The 26,997-nt window shown below is 32.7% G+C and overlaps 2 protein-coding genes across 2 annotated transcripts; both read right to left on the reverse strand.

Annotated features, from left to right (window-relative positions):
• Positions 1-1,092: 1,092 nt before the first annotated feature.
• Positions 1,093-10,377, reverse strand: pip4p1b (phosphatidylinositol-4,5-bisphosphate 4-phosphatase 1b). The gene is made up of 7 exons (XM_056462120.1): positions 10,228-10,377; positions 7,505-7,689; positions 5,589-5,695; positions 3,702-3,807; positions 3,560-3,612; positions 3,378-3,468; positions 1,093-3,281 (listed from the first exon to the last, which is right to left on the reverse strand). Exons 1-7 carry the CDS (start codon positions 10,328-10,330, stop codon positions 3,138-3,140), a joined length of 789 nt encoding a protein of 262 aa, XP_056318095.1. The 5' UTR covers positions 10,331-10,377; the 3' UTR covers positions 1,093-3,137.
• Positions 10,378-13,186: 2,809 nt separating this feature from the next.
• zgc:77880 (zf-DHHC domain-containing protein) lies at positions 13,187-25,651 on the reverse strand. Its single transcript, XM_056462132.1, has 9 exons — positions 25,523-25,651; positions 22,398-22,486; positions 22,078-22,151; positions 21,166-21,278; positions 19,356-19,417; positions 19,147-19,267; positions 18,954-19,026; positions 16,917-17,061; positions 13,187-14,011 (listed from the first exon to the last, which is right to left on the reverse strand). Exons 1-9 carry the CDS (start codon positions 25,645-25,647, stop codon positions 13,920-13,922), a joined length of 894 nt encoding a protein of 297 aa, XP_056318107.1. The 5' UTR covers positions 25,648-25,651; the 3' UTR covers positions 13,187-13,919.
• Between the last annotated feature and the right edge of the window lie 1,346 nt (positions 25,652-26,997).

Below are 26,997 nucleotides of genomic sequence, written 5' to 3' on the forward strand. Positions count from 1 at the left end.
CCCAGCTGCAAAGGAGCCATTGGTCAGCCAATACATGTAGATCTGACTTCTCTCAGGATAAAATGTGTAAAAATACTACCTATAGAGGTACAACAGCTTATCTCTAAGGCTAATATGCACCTTTTACAGGTTTATATTGTAGAAAGCATTGCTAGTGACCTCTAAAAGTACAATTTCTGCACATTTTTCTCCCTGAAATCACAGATAAATTACTCACAGCGATTCTCTTTTATGAATATTTACATTCACTATAACATCTAAAATTTTATGTGCAGATTGTTTCAAGGAAAGGAAAGACAATAAATTATTTTCTTTTTTTTTTTTAGAAATAGTAAAACTGTCTGTTAGTACTAATCTAATGCTTCAGCTACTCTATAGAACCATAGATGCCTGATTTAAAAAAACAAAAACATCAACAAAAGTATTGTTTCGAAATCTCTAGAATGTTGGTAATATCAAATATGGTTGGATATTTTACATTTTTTAATTAGCAAAGCATAATTTGGTGACTGCCTAAACAATTGGTTTAGATTTACATCCATTAATCACTGTAAAAAGCATTTACTGAGTAAACCCAATCGCCTTAAAAGCGACAAGTTTACTTTAGTTTTTAAAAAAGTAAGTAAACCCATTGTAACTTGATTTTTTATATATATTTATTTATACACAGTTTATTTACCTAATTTACGTTAAGGCAATGCGTTTACTCACTTTTTAAAGTCAACTAATCACTTTAAAAGCAACACATTTACTCAAGTCGATTAATCACTTTAAAAGCAATACATTTATTCACTTCTGTGAGTCAACTAATCACTTTAAAAGCTACAAATTTACTCAAGTCGATTAATCACTTTAAAAGCAATACATTTATTCACTTCTGTGAATCAACTAATCACTTTAGAAGCTACAAATTGACTTACTTTTTTAGTAGATTAATTGCTTTAAAAGCAACAAATCTACTCACTTTTTTAAGTCAACTAATTACTTTAAAAGCAATAACATTTATTCACTTCTGTGAGTCAACTAATCACTTTAAAAGATACAAATTTACTCACTTTTAAAGTCAACTAATTACTTTAAAAGCAACAAATTAACTCACTTTTTAAAGTCAACTAATTGCTTTAAAAGCAGTAACATTTATTCACTTCTGTAAGTCAACTAATCACTTTAAAAGCTACAAATTGACTCACTTTAAGTAAAGTCAACTAATTACAACTAGCAACAAACTTACTTTTTAAAGCCGATTAATTGCTTTAAAAGCAATACCTTTATTTACTTCTTTGGGTCAACTAATTGTTTTAAAACAACAAATTTACTCTTTTTAAGTAGTCAACTTATCCCTTTTAAAGCAATTAATTGGCTTAAAATGAGTAATTTTGTTGCTTTTAAAGTCAAAGAATCGTTTTAAAATCAACAAATGTACTCATTTTAAGTAGTCAACTAATCGCTTTAAAAGCAACAAATGTACTCCCTTTTTTAGATCAACTAATCACTTTAAAAGCAACAAATTTACTAAATTATAAAGTCAACTAATCGCTTAAAAAGGTGAGCAAATTTGTAACTTTTAAAGTTATTAGTTGACAACATAAAGTGAGTAAATTTTCTGCATTAAAAGTGATTAGTTGACTACTTTAAAAAGTGAGTAAATTTGTTGCTTTTAAAGTCAACTTTTTACAGTGAAGATATGCTGATGATGCTGGATTAGGAAAACGAAGGTAAGGGTTTGGTTTAAAACGGAGCCACACATCATAAAACATAATAGTCAAATAATATCCATGCGACAACAATAAACTAAATTATTAATCAATGAACTGCTCCCTAAATAGAGATTTAGCTTTTTCCACTTTTATAATAACCCTTACAAATACTTCCATAAGTTTGACTTCTTTTTGTTGTAGTTGTTGTTGCTAATACATTTCATGTTTCAGGTCAGGGTACAACTTTAAATAAAGCTAAAATTTACGATTACTTCATATACGGAAAAAAACAGCCGTATTAGTAATTTTTACTGTCATCTGAGGCACTTTTCTGTCAGCAAATTGGTCACAGTCTCATTCAAACATAAAGCTTCAGCATATTTGGGTGAAGCCACAGTGATGTCAAGAGTCAATTCACAGGATTAAAAATGGCCTGATTTAGCAGTTTGCACAACTGAGCTAAAATTTTGTGTTTAATTACTGACGATGCTGGAATTTGTTTCTCAATGCTTCTTCTCCGTGTGCAGTGTTTAGGAAGTGGATTCATAATAGGAATGTGAACAGACTGGGTACAAAAGTGAAGCACTGCGAAGATAAGGAAAAAGGGAGGGGAAAAAAAACACAAAGAAACACAATTTGGTAAAAAGCGTCCATCACACATTTCTATGGAAGCTTGTTTCCACCAACTCACAAATCTGACACAAATTTTTGCTCACAGCTGAGTTTATACATCTCAGATCAGCAAGTTATAAACTAGCAATTCTGACTTTTTTCTTACTACTAGTAACTCCAGTTGCAATTGTTGCTATGTTGGCGCCATAGCCCAGTGGTTCATGCGCCGACATATGGGGCGGCAGGGCTCTGGGCATCCCGAGTTTGAATCATGGCTCATTGGCCTTTCCTGATCCTAACCCCTCTCTCTCCCACTTCATTTTCTGTCAATCTACTGTCCTGTCAAATAAAGGCAAAAATGCCCAAAAAAATCTTTAAAAAAAATAATAATAATATATCGAGCTGCTATAAATAATGTTACGTGTGGTAATTCTTAACGCTTTTTCAGATCTGGGTTTATATTGTACAGTTCTTAATTCTGACTTCGAATTGAGGGGCAAAGCTATTTCAGAATTATAAGATAAAAAGTTGCAATTACATTTATTAACCTTTTATTCTAAGGACGAAATGAGCATTCATCAAATTCACTCCTAAAAACAAAAGGAATATTAATTATTGTTATTATTATTTTCATTATTATTATTTATTTTTGTTTCTGTATTAAAGATTTTGGGCCATTACACGTTATCAAACCTATTTATTGCGTTGATTTTGAGGTGAATTATTACTGATACTTTCCTGACAGGTTTTCACCTATTTAGACAGAGCATCAAACTATGAACATGTTCTCCATTTTCTTGTCTGTTGCTCTTCGTGGATGAATCTCTCCTATGAGTAGTTGTGCAGAGGTTCACTGATTTTCATGCAGGCCCAGTGTAAAGCTCGAACTAAAGTAACCAGCACCAGGACAATGAAAAATACCCAGGATGCATAAATGCCCTTATATTTCTGTGCTTTCAACCATGTACCAGCCTATATATAGAGAGAAAGAAAAACAGAGAAAAGAGGACTTCTGTTAGTCTGAAATGCATAAAAAAGAGAAGGAAATCGAAAATGCTTTATTCTTACAATCAATCCTGCAGTTGTTATGACGAAGATCAAACACAACAGGAAACATATCAAACTCCGTTTTCGAGGGTACCTCTGGCCTATCGATGAACTATATGGATAAAAAGAATTGAAGTTCGTGCAATTATTTCATTTGTAGTTAATGTAACAGCGCAGTCATAAAGAGAGACATAAAAACGTACACTTTTCTGCAGTGTGGACAGCGAGCCAGTGTCCGATCTGTAAATTCTGTCCACTAAATCAACAATGGAAACACAAACAATGTGAAAATGAATGAGAATAAGATTTGAATTTTTTTTTTTAATAGATATGAAAAGTTCTTACCAGGAAGGTGTTTGCACAGTGGCCACAGGAAACTCTGGCTCCAGTTGGCTGAGGATTTGGACTCCCGGCACCAGGATTAACTGGACCTAAATTGATAATGCGCTTACTAATCCCAGCAAATAAAAAACACAAACATGTTAAATGATGCTCCTTCTGTAAACTCAGCATTAAAAATAATAAGAAGATAAAGTTGCAAAGCAATATATATATATATATATATATATATATATATATATATATATATATATATATATATATATATATATATATATATATATATATATATATATACTGTTGAAGTCAGAATTATTAGCCCCCTGTAAATTTTTTCCCCCAATATCTGTTTAACAGAGAGAAGATTTTTTTTTCAACACATTTATAAACAATAGTTTTAATAACTAATTTCTAATAACTGATTTATTTTATCTTTGCCATGATGACAGTAAATAATATTTGACTAGATATTTTTCAAGACACTTCTATACAGCTTAAAGTGACATTTAAAGGCTCAAAAATCGAAAAAAATATATATAGCTTAAAGGGGCGAATTATATTGACCTTAAAATGGTTTTTAAAAAAATTAAAACTGCTTTTATTCAAGCCAAATTAAAACAAATAAGACTTTCTCCAGAAGAAAAAAAAATTATCAGACATACTGTGAAAATTTCAGTTGGGAAATATTTTAAAAAGAAAAAAAATTCTAAGTGGGGGGCTAATAATTCAGACTTCAACTATTTATATATATATATATATATATATATATATATATATATATATATATATATATATATATATATATATATATATATATATATATATATATATATATATTCTTAAGGGGCTAATAATGTCATCTTTAGCCGATTTTACATTTAATTTTTTTCTGTTTAACATCACACTTAAAACGCAAGATGCACAATTATAAAACAAATATATTTATACCACAGTTCTGTCTGGTTCTTGAATCTGATTGGCTGATAACCGTCCGATATTCTAACTGTAAAAACACTCGTCCAGCCTCTTAACCCTTCACCCTTGTGTATTACTCCGCCAACATACAGCAACAAGCAATAGACACTACAGTTTGACAAATATTGCTGCTGTTGGACAGCATAATGTACTTTTGAGGCTTTTTTTTGTTGAGAATGTGGTTGTTTAGATTGCAACTATGCAGTTTAGTTATAAGAATAACGCCTATTTTAAAATATTTATCATTTTTGAGAGACAGCACGTCGGCGGCCATTAGCCTGTCATTGAGCAAAGACGGTTGACGATGTTTATCCACAAGATGGCGACAGAGACCACATAGTAAGTACTAAGAAAAAAACTAATAATACATAACATAATTTCAAACTACAGCCGATCAATCAATCATTAAACAGGTAAATGACTTTCTAAATCGGTCTAAGTCTCTCCTTTGTATGTTGTAGTGCTGTATTTATACCATAGTAATTCTGTGATCTCCCGATTGCAACAGAGAAATACTGGGAAATCTCTGTAGACTGATGGCATTTCATGCCGTTTAGCCTTATAATCTTAAAATGTCAGCAAAATCATCTGCTTTGTCAAATCTTTAGATATTACGCTAGAGAATCATTCACATACTAGCTTTAAAGTGACATTGATTAGCGTTAGCTAATAACAGACCAGCCGTGAACAATCATAAGCATGTGATCCTCAAAATTAGTTTATAAATAAACTTCACTAATCATGAATATGAACACAACACTGGACGTAAGAGCTACATTTAGAAACCTCTACATAACTAACACACTGGAGCGGTAATCCAACTATACACAACCTAGGGCAGACGTTACAAGTAGTTTTATGTAATACAGAACAATACTGTGCATGATATCAGATTAAAATGCTCCTTAATTCTCTCACCAGTAAGGCCGAGGACAGGCGATCCTCTGTGAGGTGACTTTACAGATGAGCAGGCAGTTACACGGACACCTCACATACTTCTTTCCCGCTGGAGCGTTCTTTATAGGCTAGAGAAAAACAGGAAATTATCTCACAGTCTGAATTTTTATTTTCACAAAAGGAGAGTTCACCCAAAAAGGAAGGTTTGCAGGTCATTTCTTGACCCTCGGGCTATTTGATATGTTAGGGATTTTTATCTTTTAATGGGATAGTTGTAAATGTACTCACTGTTTACTCATCCCCAAGTGGATCCAAGTCTTTATGAGTTTCTTTCTTCTGTTGAACACAAAAGAAGCTATTCTGAAGAAAACTGAAAGCCTGTAACCATTGACTTCCATTGTAGAAAAAACAAAGAATATGGAAGTCAATGGTTACAGGTTTCCAAGATTTTTCTAAATAACCTATTTTGTATTTAATAGAAGAAAGAAACCTGTGTAAACTGTGTGTAAATGATGACAGATTTTTCATTTTCTGAGAGAACTATGCCTTTAAGTCGAACAAAGTAGCTTAAATTGTGGTTCTTGGTGATTCCTATAATGCCGTGTTCATGTGGGTTTCCTCTGGGTGCTCCGGTTTCCCCACCAGTCCAAAGATATACACTGTAGTGCGAGTGTGTGTGAATGTGAGAGCGTATTGGTGTTTCACAATCCTGGGTCGTGGCTGTGTAAAACATTTGCTGGAATAGTTGCCGGTTCATTCCGCTGTGACTGAAGATGATTTTTATTTACTAAACCTATATGAAGACACATTTAATTAGGTGAGTGGAGGGCCCTACGAATCTGCCATTATATATCTTTGAAAACAGGTGATAGGTTAAGGCAAAGGGGTCATAAAAGAGCATGAGAGAGGACTTGGGGATGCATTGAGAACCATCTGTGTCAGAAAGGCATGAAACGTAAACAACATATGTTGAAACTGTCATGTATATTTGAAATGGGATGCGCATGGGATGCGTCGCTCGAAGCCACGACACGGCACACCAGACACTCACTGTGGCGCGGCAGAAACATGAAGTGTCCCGAATCGTCACGCCGTTGTGTGTACCCTGATAGAAACCCATGTTTAGAATTCTAAAATGCAGCGTCAGGTACAGCAGCACCTAGTTAAGATCACAGGGAGCTTCTGTGATCGCGAGAAATGCAAACAGCTGAAGTATAAGGTAGACTCAATGAGAAGTACACATGTTTGCAAACCTACCTAAAGATACAACCAATAATTCCGATTAGAGCGATAATGTGGAGAATATTGATCTTGTGTTGAGCCCAATGAGCCTTGCATCTAAAAATAGAGCTAGCGTGTTCCTTTAGTGATTATGCTTCGACTCACGCTGAAAATAGCGGACGTGAATCAACAAACTGAGGACATGATGACGCGCCTGTCAATCAATATTGGTGGGCGGGGGGACCGCTCTCCTACACAAAGTTGTGATCGATCTGAAAACCGCTCCAATTGGTCCAGCGTTTTTTATGTTGTTAAATTGAAAAAAAAAGCACTGGGTGTATTTATATCACCCCAATATGACAGTCTATACACCATACATGCACATATGTCTGTCCAAACAGCTTGAAAAGTAGATTTTTTTTACCATAGGTGCCCTTTAACATGTAAATCATTGTGCTTGATGCTTCATCTGCATCTGGTGTGAATGTACCATTACCTTTAGTTTGCTATGAGGTAATGATGTGTAAAATAATGCCCCACCCCCTACTTAATAATCTGTTTCAGCAGGAAGTACATCAACATACTGAAATAAAATTAAACAGTAAAGTTTAATTTTGGGTGAACTGTCCCTTTAAATCTGCTACAGGTTTCATCTCCTCACTAATCACTGAACATGTGATGAAAGGAATCCTAAATGAATGTGTTTGTTGACTCACTGTAGCCTCATTGCAGACACCACATTTGACCACATGCTGGTGGATTTTGCCCTCCACGCTAATAAGCGACTGGCAGACTCTGCAGCCGATGACAGGAGCGCTGCTGCTCTCCGGAGAGCCCAGCGGGGAGTACGGCGGAGGAGCTTCTCCCAGCATTGGAGGAGCTGACGGGAACACTGCGAAATCTGGGGGAAAATGACTGACTTCAGCTAAAAATCACAAGATTTCCTTGTCATTCAAGTATTATTAGTGTTGCATTCATGATGTCAAAACACAGAAGACTAATTCAGCAGGGATTCCCTTGAGACTTTCTCATTTTCATTCATTCAAGAGTATGAGGTCTGTTGGAAACATTACTTGATGTTTTCTTCTGCAATATAAACTCATTTTACTCATAAACTGAAAATCTTATTATAACAACTCACAGGAATACATTGTGTAAGTCATCAGTTAGTTTTATGTCATAGCTGCAGTATGCATTATTACAGAAATGTCAGAAACGTTTTGGAAAAAAATTATTAATATAAATAATATTAAATATATTATTATTTCTTAAAGTATATTCAACTATAGAAAACATTTTTAAAAAACACTTTGAATTTTCTGGATTTTTCAGGTATGGATTTGAGTAAAACATTTATTTTTTTCTAAAAAGGTTTGATAAAACGTCTTACAAATTTCAGATAAACCTCATTTGTTTCTTTAGAATTTCAAATGTTTTTTTTATTTGCTATGAATGGAAATCAGGGTTATTCCATTACATCTTCATTTTACTCATTAAAATTATTGCGCTGTCTAAAATATCAAATAAAACATGGCACACTCTTTAATAATTTATATTTATTTTTAAAATGCATTATATGGTAAAAAAAAATAATAATACACAAACTTAAATCAAACATCCAGAGAAATTAGAAATTTTTCAGCTAGTAGATAGATAGATAGATAGATAGATAGATAGATAGATAGATAGATAGATAGATAGATAGATAGATAGATAGATAGATAGATAGATAGATAGATAGATAGATAGATAGATAGATAGATAGATAGATAGATAGATAGATAGATAGATAGATAGATAGATAGATAGATAGATAGAACTAAAGAAAGATGGATGGATAAATAGATGCATGGATGGATCGAATGAAGGATGAATGCATGGATAGATAGATAGATAGATAGATAGATAGATAGATAGATAGATAGATAGATAGATAGATAGATAGATAGATAGATAGATAGATAGATAGATAGATAGATAGATAGAACTAAAGAAAGATGGATGGATAAATAGATGCATGGATGGATCGAATGAAGGATGAATGCATGGATGGATAGATAGATAGATAGATAGATAGATAGATAGATAGATAGATAGATAGATAGATAGATAGATAGATAGATAGATAGATAGAAATAAAACATTAAATAAACATGCAAATAAATAAATAAATGTACATTTTTTAAAAAATCCACAAATTCATGCATAAATAATTAAGTAATTAATATTGCAAACAGATTAATAATTAAATAAATTATACGAATGTTGGAAAACGCTAAACTGAAAATGAATTTTTACCCCCTTTTGAATGTTTATTCATTTGTTGAACATAGTTCCATATTTACTTTTCCTCAGGCCAACAACAAGCTAATGAGAATCAATAAATAAACATTTGAAAGGGGGAGAAAAAACTTTACCTGCCTGCACCATTAATTGTTTATATATTTATTTATGCAGGAATTTGTGTTTTATTTATTTATTATTTTATTTATGCAGGAATTTATGGAATTATTTACTCATTTATTTATATATTTGCGTATTTATTTATTTATTGTTTCTGCAAGTTTCGTCCTCCAGAGATAGATAGATAGATAGATAGATAGATAGATAGATAGATAGATAGATAGATAGATAGATAGATAGATAGATAGATAGATAGATAGATAGAAGTTAAAAATGTAAAAAAGTAATCGCTTTTAATGTATAAATATTTACACACAAGTATATATGCATTAAAACAGATCATTTTAAATACAAAGAATATTTTACGTATGCTTTTTACACAACATTAATAATACTGTACATGTTTTACCTTTATACACAAATTATATCTTACAGACAATATAAATATGCTGAAATGATAAGAACAGTTCAAAGAAGGTGAAATAGGACTGATTATACAAAATATGAATATTAATAAAGTAAATTAATAAATACACGTATTAAAGATCAATACTATGTTAGGCTAATCGTCATTCTATATATCCACATTCATTGTATTTTTGTTTTGAAAATGAATAAATGGAAAGGCCAGTGAACAGCGTTCATTAATACTCCTGCTGATCACGGAGTCAATAACACTCAGACTGATACACTGATAAATCATGATTCCTTTAGTCATGTGATTCAGGTGTACTCAGTAATCGGACGCTAATCTATTTGTGCTTAGCTCGTGGTCTGCAGATTACAGATTACTGCACATTGAACAACATGATCAACATATGCACTCACTGTGCGGTGTGTATACAGTAAAAGACAACACAATTCATAAACCGCTGAATTCTTAACAGTGTCCTGTCTACTTAGACAACGTGAGCGTATCACCAGTGAAACTGAATAGTACTTTCCAATTCGCATATGCTCAAATATACTGTGTGGATAGCAAAATAAACAGGCTGTTAAACAAAGCCAGTGTCAATCTGGATCATGTTTGACTCACTCTGCGGTTTGCTCATCGGTCGGTAGGGCTCGTCTCCCGGTGACAGTCCCTTCATTCCATCGCGACCATCCAACAGTAAGGGTGATCGTTCTCCGTCAGCCATGCCGTTAACCAACACAAAATCTGCAACTAAATCCTAATGCTGGTGTTTGTCACTAGTAAATGATGTCACGCAAAGCAAAAAAAGTGATGCGTGAAAGTAAAGCTCCAGGAAGCGTCAGAGAATCACATGATTTCTGCGACCAGGAAGTCGACAACAAAAATAACAACACTAGCACGTGACCGCAGTTTGGGCCAATGAGCGGCGAGCTAGAATGAATTGAAAAATTTATATGATCCCATTTTAATTAGCTCTCTCTCATTTAGGTGTGCTGTGCGTTCAGTGAAATATTAATGTTCAGCACTCACTATAGACGCCTTTAAAAATAAAGCCTACTGTATTTGTGAATGTCAAACATTAGAAGCAAATTAAATGCTTTTTTTATTTACAGTAAGGTCATTTAATTATTCTGTAAGATAATTAGATAATTTGTTTCTTCATAGTAATGTTTTAACTGTTGTTTTAGTGGATAAACCCATATTTAAACACATTGCAGAGTTTCTGCAGGTTTCACCAAGTTGTAAGATTTTTTAGACCATTATGAAGGATATTTTAGACTTACAGAGGGCTTAATGCTAAGGATTTTTTCCCAAATATCCCAATTGGAAAAGATTTTTACTTGCCCTATCAAAAATGATTACAATTTAATACATTTAATCATACAATAATGATAATTAAATGGTAAATATATGCCAGGTCAGTATCCTCAGCAGTAAATAGAGAACTTTTGCTAAACAAATGTTACTGTAAGGAAAGAAATACCGTTAATTCTATTTTTAAATAAAAAGTTTTATTGAGATAGGGAATGTTGGTGACTGTATGATTGTTAATGGCCAGATCGTAAAGTTATACATGAATAAAAAAAAATTAAGACCTGTTAAAAACAGGATTTCAGACCTACAACACAATATTGAAGTAGATTTAAGACTTTTGAAGGCCTGAAATATAGTTTTTAAGATTCAAGACTTTAAAAAACCCAAAAGATACCCTGCACAGTAAAGAGAGTTAATATAGTAAAAAATCTTGTCCGGCATATTCAGAACTGGAATAATGTGAGCAAATGTTTAAAGATTATCTAAGAAATATTGTCATTTTAAATTTTTATACTTCGCCAAAATCCTTTAAAATTTCTGTAAACAAACACTTAAAAGTTCTTATTTGTGATCAAGAACGTTTTCAAGTTTTTTATATTTAACACAAATTAGACACAATATTTTAATAAGTACATTTTTTACAGAAATGTACATTTTACATATGCTTATTTTTTCCCTAAAATATTATTTGAAATATTTTATTTGCATTTAATATGATTTCTATGCAAAAGATCACTTAACCCTTGTGCACTGTTCAGATTTACTATTTTGTTATGTTAGGGATGAAAAGCATCCACTGAGTTAAACTGCTGTAAAAATGCATACATTTTTCCATTGTTTTAGAAAAAAATTCAACCTGAATTTCTCAGTCCTGATTAAAATTACTAAATGTTTTTTTTTAATTACAGGTATTTTATCTCTTTAATTGCCACGTTCACAAATTATGTCACTAATTTTGAGAAAAAAAAAAGCCAAAATTGACATATTTTTAATGTAAAAAGTAATTGTGAAATGGATTTTTTTTGGATCTTTTATCACGGTCTTGGACATGTGAATGATTAGAAACAACATTAGTTTTAATGCATTGTGAGATTTTAATTTCTTCTCCCTAATTTACTGTTTGTGGCTGTTTTTGCACCATTGACTTCCATTATAACCACATTTGATGGTGAATAAATACAGTCTTCGTTTTTTGTTTACTCCATGTAGTACTGAGAACTGAGATGAATATTTTGATTTTCTCAGACACATCAAGGAAAGTGCGCAAAAGGTCACTCTCACACACTCAGACACACATTCACACTTTAAATTGCTGTTATACTCCACATAAAGTGCACTGTCTAAAGGGGTAATGGTGTCAACTGATGATGCACAGTAAAAATTACAAATTTTACTTCTTACCAAAAGGGAAATCCACCACCAATCAAAAATGCATGACTATATGGTATCATGGATTTGCAATAAAAAAAAGTGGTTATAATGGAAGTCAATAGGGCAAAAACAGCCCCACCAACAGTTGAATTTTTCAAAAATTGAAAATGAATCAAAAACGATGCATCAAAGTCAATGTTGTTTCACATGTCCAAGACATTGATAAAAGGTTAAAAATACACCATTTTGTGTTTTTTTCACCAAATCAGTGACATCAATGAATTTATGAATTTATGAATTTAGCAATTAAAGAGGTAAAAATCCTGTAATTTTCTAAGCAATTTAGTAGTTTTGATCAGGACTGAAGTTGATTAATAGATTTATGCAAAAAAATGTTTTTTTTTAATATTTATCTGAAGCATTTTTACAGCAGTTTAATTCAGTGGATGTTTTCATCCCCAACATCACAAAAGGGTAGTAAATGTGCCCAGAGTGTATTGTTAAGTTCTTTAAAAATTTCAAAGCATTTTCTCAAAATATGTGTCAAAATACGATTTGTCACCAAAAATGATTCTGCTAGCTGAAACACAGAAAAAGTAATGGCCAAATTAAGACTCAAAATCAGCCCAGAGTGGATGAAAACATCCCCAACAGTACATAAGGGTTAATCATAATTTAACACTAACAGAAAATAGGATGTCTTTAACCTATACAGTTATTATAAAAACTCCTAGTATTTAAAAAGACTAAATTAAGATGACTACAAGTTCTAACTTGATTAAACACACCTATATTTACTGTAAATGTCCTAAATGATAAAACAGTGTTTATATTCAACACCACTGGTTTTATTTCCACTTAAACTTACGATTTTAAAAGCGAGAAGCAGCCAGAGTTATGTAAAAACATGTCTTTTACTTCACGTGAGTCAGAGCAGCATTTAGACAGACACAAATTCACAAATAAATATCAATGTAAACATTATCAATATACATGTTCATCTGTTATGTACACACATCCCTCAAGCTGTCCGCAAAACAGCAAAAGCATGAACGTTTCGAACAAAACAAATAAATAAATAAAACAAAAATAGTCCAGTACCCTGAAAACACTTTTGTCAGAAATTAAAGTTATAAAATACATCTTTATATACAGTCCTCATGTAAAATGGAGTACAGTCCATGTACTCAAAAACACACACACCATGAAATCGAAATGAATGACAACGAGTCCTATTGCATTTACCTGTTAAAGTCAACTCAGCTGACCTTGTCCCTTAATGCAAATCAGTGGTTAAGTAACACAATGTATACTGGTTGCTGGTTAACATACTGATTTAACAACTTTAAACAAGACTCCTGAAAAAAAAATCATAAAATCATTTAAAGAAACAGACTAAGGAGAAAAAGATCCAGTACCTTGTAATAATCTCTGTGTGTGATGGAGAAGCAGTATGCAGAAGTATACAAAAGCACTCACACACCATTCATGAGAGCTGAAATCTGCATCTCAGTAAAGTAATATTCACAGTTCCCAACACACACACACACACACACACACACACACACACACACGATACTGCCATACTGATTGAGCGGTCAAAAGAACTGATGAAAAACCAGTTAGTGTTACACATCGTAATCAGGAAGTGCTGAATAACTGATGCCGCCAACAGAAGGAGGAGTGGAATGAAGCGGGAATAACCAGCACAGTATAGAACCTGTAGATATATGAGAGAAATACATTTAGCATTATTAGAAATGCTGTTGAGAACCTTGGGTCACTACATTTGAAGGGATGGTTCAGCCGAAAATTTAAATTTGCTAGTAATTTACACACCCTTAGGATTCTTTTTCCTCCCCAACAGTAGAAAATGAAAGATTTTATAATCATGGTCTTTGGTAATTTATAAAATATACAGATGAAGTCAGAATTATTAGCCCCTCTGAATTATTAGCCCCCTGTTTATTTTTACCCCCAATTTCTGTTTAACGGAGAGAAGATTTTTCAATAATAACTCATTTCTATTAACTGATTAATTTTATCTTTGCCATGATGACAGTAAATAATATTTGACTAAATATTTTTTCAAGGCACTTCTATACAGCTTAAAGTGACATTTAAAGACTTAACTAGAGTAATTAGGTTAACTAGGCAGGTTAGGGTAATTAGGCAAGTTATTGTATAACGAAAAAAAATTTGCTTAAAGGGGCTAATAATATTGACCTTAAATTTGATTTTTAAAAAAATGTAAAACTGCTTGTATTCTAGCCGAAATAAAACAAATAAGAGTTTCTCCAGAAAAAAAAATGTTATCTAAAATATTGTGAAAAATTTTCTTGCGCTGTTAATCATCATTTGGGAAATATTAAAAAAAAAGAAAAAGAAAAGAAAAGTTTAAAAGCAGGCTAATAATTCTGACTTCAACTGCATGTCAACTAGGAATGGGTGATATGGACATTTAATTCAACTTTATTGTCTAAATGCAGTTAGCGTCTAACCAGAGTGCAAATATAAGCAGTAAGTGCAGGAATGATATATATGATATCCATATGTTGCTATCAGAGATGGCAAAAGTACACAAATCCTTTACTCAAGAAGTAGAGATACTCATGTTTAAAATGACTCTGGTAAAAGTTGAAGTACTGATTACACTTTTGTACTCAAGTAAAAGTAAAGTACGGCCTCAAAAATGTACTTAAGTAAAAAGTACCCGTTACTACTACATGTTTTAGTTTCAGTAGGTAGGTAAATATCCAGTTTCTTCCCATGTATCATCATCTTGATGCAAACTCGCAGCATTCATTATGTAGTTTAGCAGTTGTTGGATCAAATACAACATCCGCCATTCATGTTCATACACTCTAAAAATAATTCTGTAGCCCTGTCTGTCTTTATAAATAATGTCTTACATTTTACACTGAATTCTGTCCAAAATATACTGCGTTTTTTTATTTTATATTTGAATATTTTTGTATTAAATATATTGAAAATATGTATTTTTTTTGCTAAAATAAATACTTATTGTATGTGACTGCAAACTATTTCTTTTTGTTTTTGCTTTAGCAGCTCTAATACATAGCACGTTATTTTTCCAGGGTATTGTGGATATTTTATTTAATGGATAAACATTAATTCTGTTAATGCATTTATTCTATGCTAAATGCTACATACACAGGCGTGACTACAACCTACAAAACATGTGCATGATCTTTTATTCACGTGATAAATTCAGGATTTTTTTGCATTATATTTTTATTCATGAATTGCCCAGATTAGTTCCTGTACTTTTGTTGTTGTAAAATATTTGTTAAAAACATATTCAAGATTAATATGCCTATAAGTAAAATCATATAGTCAAAAAAATATATATTAAAAACTGTAAAACAGCATAAATTCTGTATTAGGAAAGATGAACTTATTAGAAATAAAGGAAATAAATTGGAATGCATAAAGTTTTTATAAAGTATTTGATTGTTTTAGAACTTCAAATGTACAAATCATTACAGAAAAGCCCTTTTTTTCGCGGTATTAGATTGAAAGACCAGAGAAAGCCTGTGCAGTATGATCGGAAGTGGACTAGACAAAAGACTTTTGACCTTAAGCATTTGTATGGCATATTTTTGAACTGGAATGCGTCTCTGTTGTTTACCTGTGATCCAATTGAGCAAAATGTGTCTTATTAAATTTGTGTAGCCATTCTTGCCTTTCACACAGTAATCTTCATCAACTAGCCTACATGAAATGCATGATAACCTTGGTTGAAGAAGCCAAGCAATGCAGCACAGAGGCGCACAATAGATTGAAAAATAGACTGACTGCAAAAAAGGCACTCAAAGTGCACAATGACAAGAAATAATATAGATCGCGCCACCAAACACATGAAAACAAAAGTAAGGAGCCCGATTTAAAAATGTAAGGAGTAGAAAGTACAGATATTTGTGCAAAAATGTAAGGAGTAAAAGTAAAAAGTTGTAAGAAAAATAAATAGGAGTAAATTACTGATACCAAAAAAAATCTACTTAAGTACAGTAACGAAGTATTTGTACTTCGTTACTTCCCATCTCTGGTTGCAATATAGAAATAGAGGTAGTATTATGGATATGAATAAGGTGGTTTGATAGCTACTAAGGGTATACATGCATGATAAGATATACAGATGTACTTACTATGGACATATTATACAGTGTTATTTAGGTAATACAGTCAGGCCCATAAATATTTGGACATCGACACAATGCTAACATTTTTGGCTCTATACCCCAACACAATGGATTTTAAATAAAACGAACAAGATGTGCTTTAACTGCAGACTGTCAGCTTTAATTTAAATATAACACACACATGGCCATGGAACAGCTTAAAAGCCAATTGTCCTATTACTTTTGGTCCCTTAACAAGTGGGAGGCACATACGCAAACTGTTGTAGTCCCTACACCTTTCACCTGATTTGGATGTAAATTCCCTCAAATTAAAGCTGACAGTATGCAGTGTGTTTCATTTTAAATCCAGTGTGTTGGTGTATAGAGACAAAATTGTCAGAATTGTGTCAAGGTCTCAATATTTATGGGCCTGATTGTATTACCAAATCATATTTTAATCATTTGTAACATGGTTATACTCACCCCGTCCGAAAACCTCTCTCAGCAGTGCAATTTTTGGCTTTCTTGTGTGTGTAACGTGTGATGGCTGGCTGTTGTTGGCTTTGTCTTTCATTAGTCTGTTCCTCATCTGCTCAATGGGCGTCTCATCTGTTATTATGGACACCAGCTTTGGACAAAAACACGAGAGAGATGACAGATCAACACAAATATATTTATGTTGAGCATTAACAAAGATAGTCATAACATGATCTTTGCCGTTTAAAATATAAATAAAAGATGATTAGATATGGTCAATAAAATTATGTCAGTTCTGTTTAATTAGACTTTAATTGCTGAAAATCCCTAAAATACTTTAAAAATTTTTATTAAATGGCTTCTATAAGAACCTAAAATGAATATGTACATTGCTATTAAAAATACTGACATTATTATGAATAATAAAAGAAGATTTCTTCTCTGCCCAAGAAGGTTGTATTTATTTGATCAAAAATATCTTTAAAATAATACTTGAAAAAAAAAAACTTTCAATGCAAATGCAAAAAAAATCAACTGAATAAACTGCATTTTAAAAAATATTCACAAAAAATGTATATGAAATTAAAATAAATAAAATAAAAACTTAAATTATTGGATAAAAATCTTAATTTTATCCAATAATAAATCCTTGGTAAGCAGAAGATACTCTTTTTTTTTTTTTTAACATGAATTACTCTTAATGTGTTCAAGTTTTTGACCGGTAGTGTGTATGTTAAGCTGTTGAAAAAAAGGAATATTTCTGACATGTAAACACACTGTAACAATGAATCAGTTCTGTGGCTGTAGGTGAATTTTATGATATTAATACATATAATGTCAGCAGTGCTTTAAATTAACACACGCCCGGTAAGACAGACACTCCCACTAGCCACTTTGGCTGGTTGAAAACAAATTTCCCAGATAATAAATCTTAAAAGCAGGGTTCGACAATAAGGATGGTCCAATATGCATGCAAAGGCGATCTTAGAATTGAGAAGCAACACGACTGACAAAAATAATTGCGTTCGCAACTTCGCGCGAGCAAAGCAGATGAATACCGAATGAGAGGATAATCACTCGCACTGAGTGTGATGAGCTGAGGTGATGTGCGCGACTGTTTATAACGCGTGCGCGCACCTGTTTACTTTCGTGAAGTAACTGTAATCTGCAAACACAACTGATGCGATCGGTTCTCTTTCAAATAGACTAGACAAAAACTGATGAACGTGCACCCATAGTCTTGCTGCTTTCAAGATTTCCAGAGTTAACTTATTGTGAGCAGTGCCAGTTGCTTTGGCTTTAACCATTCTTTGAACAGATTATTTATGGGTCTAACGTTAACCGTGTGTGTGTGTGTGTGTGTGTGTGTGTGTGTGCGTGTGTGTGTGTGTGCGTGTGCGTGATCATCCTTTCATTATCACACGGTATGTTTTTTACCTGCTTTTTTTGCGTTAATATGGTTCAATTATAATTTTTTACAATAACATTGCTTTAATGGGAGATTAACTCCCCATTTATGTGTAGTTAACTGGTGATCTGGGACCTTTAGCCAGGACAGATTACTGTGCATATGATTTGTTAAATAAAAAGTACAGTATACAGTTATATTTTGCCTGTTTTGACACATTTAAAATGTGTGACTAAAAAATAATTAATTGTTTATGTTTGGTGTGGTCAAAGATACATTTAGTAAATCCTTCATTTTGAGCTCTGAAAATTATGTGAAATAAAAACTAATTGTAATACTATGAAACCATGACCCATTTGCTCATGGTTATTGAGCTCATACACGACACACAAAAAGTGAAATGAATGAGGAGGCATCTGGAGATAATGCAAAATCTAAATAAAGTAATTTTAGCACGTTAAAGTCATCTTTATGTGTATAAAATATATCTTCCCAACAATAAAATTGTGGCTAGTGAAAATGGCGAGTGGCTAGTAATGTTGAAAAACTACTAGCCACAGTGGCTGATGATCAAAAAAGTTAAAGTCAAGCCCTGAATGTCAGTAATAAACAAGGTTTTCATAGTTGAAACATACCTGGTCATAAAATATCACCAAGACAAAAACTCCAAAAAGTATCGACTCCACCAGTAAAATAATATAATGTGCCCTGAAACAAAAATGATCAATAAGAAAAACAATGTGAGAGAAGTAATAGCTGAGCAAAAAATATTAAAGCGATATTGACTATAACAAATAGTTTCTCAGAGGAAAATGTGCACAAACTTACACAATAAGATGTTTGCTGGGAGCTTCTTCTCCTTCTTTGTCTTCATCTCCTTCTCTTTCACTCCTTATCCTCCATACCCAGGCCGAAACCACCAGTGCCATGGAGTACAAGCTGGCCATGCCTACAGAAACAACATGGCAGGTCTGCTGGAACACTGCATGCTCCTTTGCTTTGTAAAATATTGTCTGTGAGCTAATTTTAAAACTCACCCGTGTAGAAGAGAAACTGAATGAAGTATTTCTGATTAAGCTCTCCAACACAGTTATTAATCCTACAAAAAGGAGAAAAAAAGAACACCAATATATTTGTGTGTGTGTGTGCGCGCGCGTGTGTGTGTGTATATATATATATATATATATATATATATATATATATATATATATATATATATATATATATATATATATATATATATATATATATATATATATATATATATATATATATATATATATATATATATATATATATATATATATATATATATATATATATATATATATATATATATACACACACATACATATGTACATACATACATACAGTTGAAGTCAGAATTATTAGCCCCCTCTTTATTTTTTCCCCCATTTTCTGTTTAATGGAGATAAGATTTTTTTCAACACATTTTTAAACAATAGTTTTAAGAACTCATTTCTAATAACTGATTTATTTTATCTTTGCCATGAAAACAGTAAATAATATTTGACTAGATATTTTTCAAGACACTTCTATACAGCTTGAAGTGACATTTAAAGGCTTAACTGGGTTAATTAGGTTAACTAGGCAGGTTAGGGTAATTAGGCAAGTTAATGTATAACGATGGTTTGTTATGAAGACTATCAAAGAAAAATATAGGCTAAAGGGGCTAATAATATTGACCTTAAAATGGGTTTGAAAAAATTAAAACTACTTTTATTCTAGCCTTAATAAAAGAAATACGGCTTTCCCCAGATGAAAAAATATTATCAAACATTCTGTGAAAATGTCCTTGCTCTGCTTAACATCATTTGGGAAATATTTAAAAAAGGAAAAAAAAATTAAGGGGGGCTAATAATTCTGATTGAAATGATTGTGATAAGACTTCAAATATATATATATATTTGAAGAGCATCGATTCTGATGCTTCAAGCTTTATAATGCATAAAGCACATTTTCCCTCCAAGTATGATACTTAAGTGGAGATCTTTCCTTACCTAAGAGAATAAATGAAGGATGTTGCATATAGACCCTTAAACAGGTCTCTTTTAACCATTTAGTGTGGACATTTCATGGTCAGAAGCAGCTTTACAGAAAATGTTAGATAAAAAAATTGTAAGAAAAATGACTAACAAAGCAATTTAAAAACATTGCAAATGAGAGAAAAGATTTTTTTGCGATAAGCATAATACAAAAAGGTATATTATGAAATTCAAGTTAAAAATAACAAATTTTTAAACGTTTTTTTTTCAGCCCGGTTTTCGTCTCGCTATCTGTTCTCTTGCTAATTCGCCCTCGTCTCTATGATTTCTGGGGTGTTTTATCTCATTTGCACTCGCATCCCTTCCTCTGTATGTAAACCCGTAAACAACACCTGCGATCAGTTCATGAGATCAGCCAGATTGGCGAGCACCGATAAAATGTGATACCGATCTCCGTCCAATCGATTGGAGCATCCCTAATATATATATGCTAAAATGACTGATTTTGTGACTGCTTTTCTCAAAACGTATGGAACTTCATGATTCAATTCTTGTGTTTTGCTTTAAAAATGCAAAAAAAAATTTTTTTTGGTCTCAAGAACTATTGGACTCACAAAATCCTGAAGGAACAGTATATTTACACACATTTGCATAGTTAAATAATTATATTAAATAATAGGCTAAAAAAATTGTGGAAATCTGTTTTCTGTAGATTTCTAAAGGCACAGATTTTGTGTGTGCCCGGTCATAAGTAAATACAGCCAATAGTCTGAAATAATACAGATAAATAGGCCTAAATAATGTGATGAGATTAGCCAGTGAAGAGCAAGAAGAGACTGACCATGGGCAGTGATGGTCCATTCTCCTGATGCAGCGCTGACACACTCTACAATGATGAGCTCGAGGAGGACGATACGTCTCACAGCGACTGCACACCGTCCAGCCCTCACAGCCCTGAACACAACCATTAAATAAACACACTATATAATCACTACACACACTCACTACAGACACACTACACAAATTATATAAACAAGCATGTATTTTGTTTTATGTATTTGATCTGTTTTGATTCATGAGTTATCAGAAATAACTCGTGTGTGGCAGCATTGCGTCATCGTAAATGCGTCTGCCTATCTGGTTTCGGAATATATAAAAAACAAGTGTTTATTCTTTTTTGTTTTCTTGTGATTTTAGTTCTTGTTATTCAAAATAAAAACATTTTTGAATTTTGTTTTTCCGTTTTTCACCATGAACACAAAAAACGAGCCGTTTTTTGATTTTTCGTTTTAAAATTCAAAAACGAAAATCAAAAAATGCTTTGAATTTAAATTTTCTTTTTTAATTATAAAACAAAAATAAAAAATGACTCGTTTTTTATTTTTCAATATCTGTTTCTAAAATGAAAATCCAATGAATAAAAGATACACTGACCAAAAACCAATAAAAAACCTTGTTTTTTTATATTCCAAAACCAGATAGGCCGACTCATTCACTGTGACGCAATGCTGCCACACACAGGCTAGCGAACTATATGCTATTTTTTTTTTTCACTTAATAATGTTATAAAATGTATTTTCTTATGATAACTGGATTTCGTTGAGACATATGTGATTTTCATCTGTAAACGCAGATAACTTTGACACATGGCATTAAAACACATTAAAACAGCAGTTAAAAAAACACTTTTACATTTACATGACATTAATAAAACTTTAATAGTTATAGGAGGAAATAGAACAGTGCCACTCACTCTGTCATTTAGACGGTTGGACTGTGATCTCAGGTCAGAGAAATCAATGGCTGTTTCAGGTAGAGGAACCATACCTGTAATAGTAAATGCATCAATTGATTTATTATATATAGATCTATGAATGATTAAAGTAGACTCACACTGCTTCAGTCCGGTAAATTTTCATATTAAAATAATACTAACAACCATCATGGTACAGTAGTTTCAGGGTTAAAACATTACCAGACTACGAATCAACCCCAGGGAAAATCAAATAAATTAAAATAAATTTATTAAACAAGATATTAAATGTAACAATGTTACATTTTTGCAGCACTTACCAGGGTCTGAGAACACTGCCTTCGAATGGCACGCAAGTAGCAGTAATAGAATAATATTAAACACAGATCCATGGAGAGTGCACCATACACTAAACATAAAAAATGAAAACTGTCAATTCACAAGATAAAATACTCACAATAATTGTAATAATTTTAAATATCACATAGCCTATGTATTAAACACAAAAATCGTTTTGCTTTCTGGTGTTTCTTAATATGGCCAGCAGAGGTCACGATTTAAGTCATATATCAACTTCCCTAAGTTTTACCTTATTTCACAGACTAATAAGACAACAAATGAACACAAAAACAGGTCACTGTTGTGCTTATATTTCATTATTTTACATTATTAATATGTTAAAATAATAGCAATGACACTTTTTATAATTAAATATCATTTTGTATGACTTTAATAGCCACTATGAGAACAAAAATAGATAATTTACCTCAGATTTACATTTTAGCATTTAGCTTTTCTGTCGTCTACTTTGTGACACACTGTCATTTAAGTGGTCATTTTGAAGTCAAAGCACTTCAAATTTATATTATCCTGACATGCTATACTACCCAGCAGGCATGAGTGTCAACATCACGTCTAATTGACGCTGTACCCCAACGTCGTGGGATGTTGCATTTCGTTTGGAAAATAAAATCAGGTTGACGTCAGAACCCAAAGATGGGCCGACGTCAATGTCCAACGTCAGACAGACGTTACATTTTGGTCACTTTCTAACACAACCTAAAAACAACAAAATATCAACATCTAATGATGTTACATCGTGACGTTTTGTGGACGTTACCACTATGACGTTTATCAGACAATGGATTTTGGTTGCCAAACCTGACAAATAAATGTCAGTATTTGATGTCAATATAACATTGGCTTAAGACACAGCTCTGCACAGTTTAATTGAGTCCTTTAGGCTTGTTTTAAACCTACAGGTAAGTGTGTTGAAGCAGGGTTGGAACTAAACTGTGCAGGGCACCAGCCCTCCAGGAACTGAGTTTGACATCCCTGGTTTAAGATGTTGGCTCCACGTTGGATTTTGGTCACTTTTCAACACAACCTAAAATCAACCAAATATCAACATAATTTTACATCGTTATTGGACTTCAAAATGTGTTATGACGTTGTGTGTCTGCTGGCTATAGTTAACTGGTACAGTTTGGTGACTTCCAGCTTACAAGTGTAAAAGAAATAAACTGGAGCCGAAAAATAGCCTAGCCATAACCAGTGGTGTAAAGTAACTGATTACAAATACTCAAATTACTGTAATTGAGTAGTTTTTCTAAGGTATTGCAATTTACTAAGTAGTTTTAAAATGTGTTCTTTTACTTTCTCTTGAGTACATGTTTAGTGCTGTATCTGTACTTTTACTCCACTACTTTCCTTCAACCTGCAGTCACTACTTTATTATGGGGATTAGAAAAATCAGTCCTGTGATTCCTGTCCAATCAAATTGCACATACTGTAGAAGGTAAATCGCATCATAATGAACTACCTAAAGACATGGGCACTTTATAATTGCAGCAAACTGTTTGGAGGCATTAAAAGTGTCCAAGAAGATGTTCAAAATCTCTACGCGCATTGACCCAGAGACTGTTTAGATGCATGTCACTGATGAGAAGATGACGGATCTTTACTGTATGATGACCGAAATGGCCTTAAACACCCAGCAGGCACAAGACGTCAGATTCACATTGTACCCTAATGTCATGGGGACGTTGCATTTTTGTTTGGAAATGAAAATCGGGTTGACGCTATAACTCAACGTCAGGCCAACGTCAATGTCCAACCTAAAACCAACGTCTAATGATGTTACAGCTTGACCTTGTGTGGATGTTACCACTATAACGTCTATCAGACGTTGGATTTTGGTTGCCATAAACTGGTGAATAAATGTCAGTATTTGACAACAATATGATGTTGGTTTTAGATGTTAGGTCGACGTTGGATTTTAGTCACTTTCTAAAAACCTAAAATCGACCAAATATCAACGTCATTTGACATCGTTATAGGACATCAAAATAACATAACATAAAATAAAAGTTGAATTTTGGTCACCTGACATCACAACCCAAATTGAACCTAATATTAACATCATATGACGTTGTGTGCCTGCTGGGCAATAACTAGATGCACTACAGAATGTTACATTTACAAACACATGCACAAATTACATATAAATGCATCAGCATTTAACAGAGTAATACTCACTACTCTTGAGCACTTTTGAAAGGGCTACTTTTTACTCATACTTTGAGTAATATTTACAACAGATACTTTTACTCTACATTTTTATGCAAGTAATGGTGCTTTTACTTGAATACGATTTGTCAGTACTCTTTCCACCACTGGCCATAACAGGTGTGAAACAGTATAATATAAAAAATAAGAAATTTAAAATTTACATTTTGATCAATTAAAACACAAATTTCAAGCAATAAACAAAAAATCCTTATATTCCACGACTTCAAAAATTAAAATGACAAAAATCATTATAACAATGAAATAGACCTTTTAAAATTCCATGACCCGTGGAAACACTGGACATAACTTCAAATGAAAGAAAATTGTTAATAAGCTCAAACATGTCACCTACACAAAACTAAAAATAAATAAACAATACATTTTCCATTTAAAATGTCCTCTCTTTCAGCTAGAAGACATTGATGATAACAACCTTGAATGTTAACATTTATGAACTATAGTATTCAGAGTTTGTTAACCTGTGGCATGAATGTTTTAAAGAGTACCACGTTACACTTTCAAAAACAGACCTGTGAGTGAGGAATATCATAATACACCAGTCTTATAAGGTGGTTTGTTAATTTCAACCGAGATAACCTGAAACCTTAGACCTCGAATGTAACCGAGACAAGTGTAGTAAACCGATGCACTACTGCAGACTGCCTGACAGCGACGATGCGTTTGTAAACAGTTCAAGCGCATTTGAAACACGTTTCGCGGGAAACTCCATCAGAAGGCGATAAGAATAGGCACGCGCGTTGCTTTTGATCTGCTGTTGCTATGGGTGATTGATTTGAAAATTAACAATCATATCATGAGCTCACGAGCGGCGCGTGGGGTCTCAAAAACTGGCTCTTTAAAGACGGTAACTCACCTTCCAGAATACGCGGGAATCAAGACATACTGAATTACAACATAGTCCGCGTAAAAGACGCTGAAATAAGTTAAAATAAGACAAATAAAGCCGCACGGGTCTCGCCGACAGCGAAACGCAGCCATCTTCCCATCTATGGAAGGCCATTAGGGCCAAAACGTCTGCAACAAACGCGTTTACACGTTATTACGTGTTAACACGTAATTTACGCGTTAACACGCAATTACGCGTTAACACGTAGGTACGTGTTAACACGTGATTTACGTGTTAACACGCAATTTACGTGTTAACACGTTTTTTTCAAACTAATGTCATTTTTAAACCATTATCATTTAATAAATTCTCCAACCTGCTCATTTTAAAATGTATAATGTCATTTCACTTAAATCACAATAAATGTTTTGCAGTCAATGATCTGTAGTAGATATTTTGTATTATGAAAGGCCAGACATCTTCTGCAATGTTATGTTTGATGGCCGGGGACATTTTAATTCTTGTCATTCAGCTGCTGAGATTTCTTAAAAAACATGTCCAGTGAAATCAGTATGAGCTTTATTTGACAAGTGTGGGCAAACACAAGAAACGTTTTGTGGTTGTTGTTTTTTTTCAGGAGCACAGGATACATACAAATTAACACAAGAACACAGAATGACATAAGTGGATATAAAATAAACAATAAAACATTTTGGTTACAAAAATCATAAACAGTAAGGGTTGTGTATATGTATGACCATAAAAATAAACAGTTAACAACTGATCTAATAATAAAGATCTATAGAGATTAAGATGTGTAGAGATCTGAAGGTTGGGCAGGTGCACAGCAATAATCCTCTCTGCTGTCCTGACAGTCCGCTGCAGTCTTATGTCTGATTTGGTGGCTGATCCAAACCAGAGAGTAATTGAAGTTTTGTCAGATGAAGTGGCGGCAGATTGTGCATTCTCATACATGTAACAGGTCAATAATTACTTAACACATAAATGATTTAATGCTGAGTAACCTATCTTGGTGAGGTTTATTTCTGCAAATAATGCACATATTGTAGAACAAACATTTTATGAAAATACAGTTTTTCTTTATAATTTTGTTATACATTTATGCTTGTAATATATATTTATTGTTTACAGAACTTTGGACTATGTACTTTTGTCTCTGTACTGGAAGCTCCAATCACCAAGACAAAATATTCTTGTGTGCAAACAATTGAGGTAAGAAAAACCCAAATTATGATTAACTAAATCAAAATTACAAGATAAAAAGCAGAAATTATGATTTAAGAACTCAAAATTATGACTGAATAAATCTGTAGAAATTACATTACAACAATAGGTGGCCACAAAGCACTATCTAAATGTTGAACTTAATTCTCTAAGGATGATTTTATAAAAAGTTTAATTAAAAAAAAAAAAAAAAAAAAAGGCTCGTTATTTAATCTTTAACTGAGAATTGTGTGAAAATATAGATTTATTTTACATAA

Source organism: Danio aesculapii, chromosome 1 (genome assembly GCF_903798145.1).
Source record: "Danio aesculapii chromosome 1, fDanAes4.1, whole genome shotgun sequence".
Classification (NCBI taxonomy): Eukaryota; Metazoa; Chordata; class Actinopteri; order Cypriniformes; family Danionidae; genus Danio; species Danio aesculapii.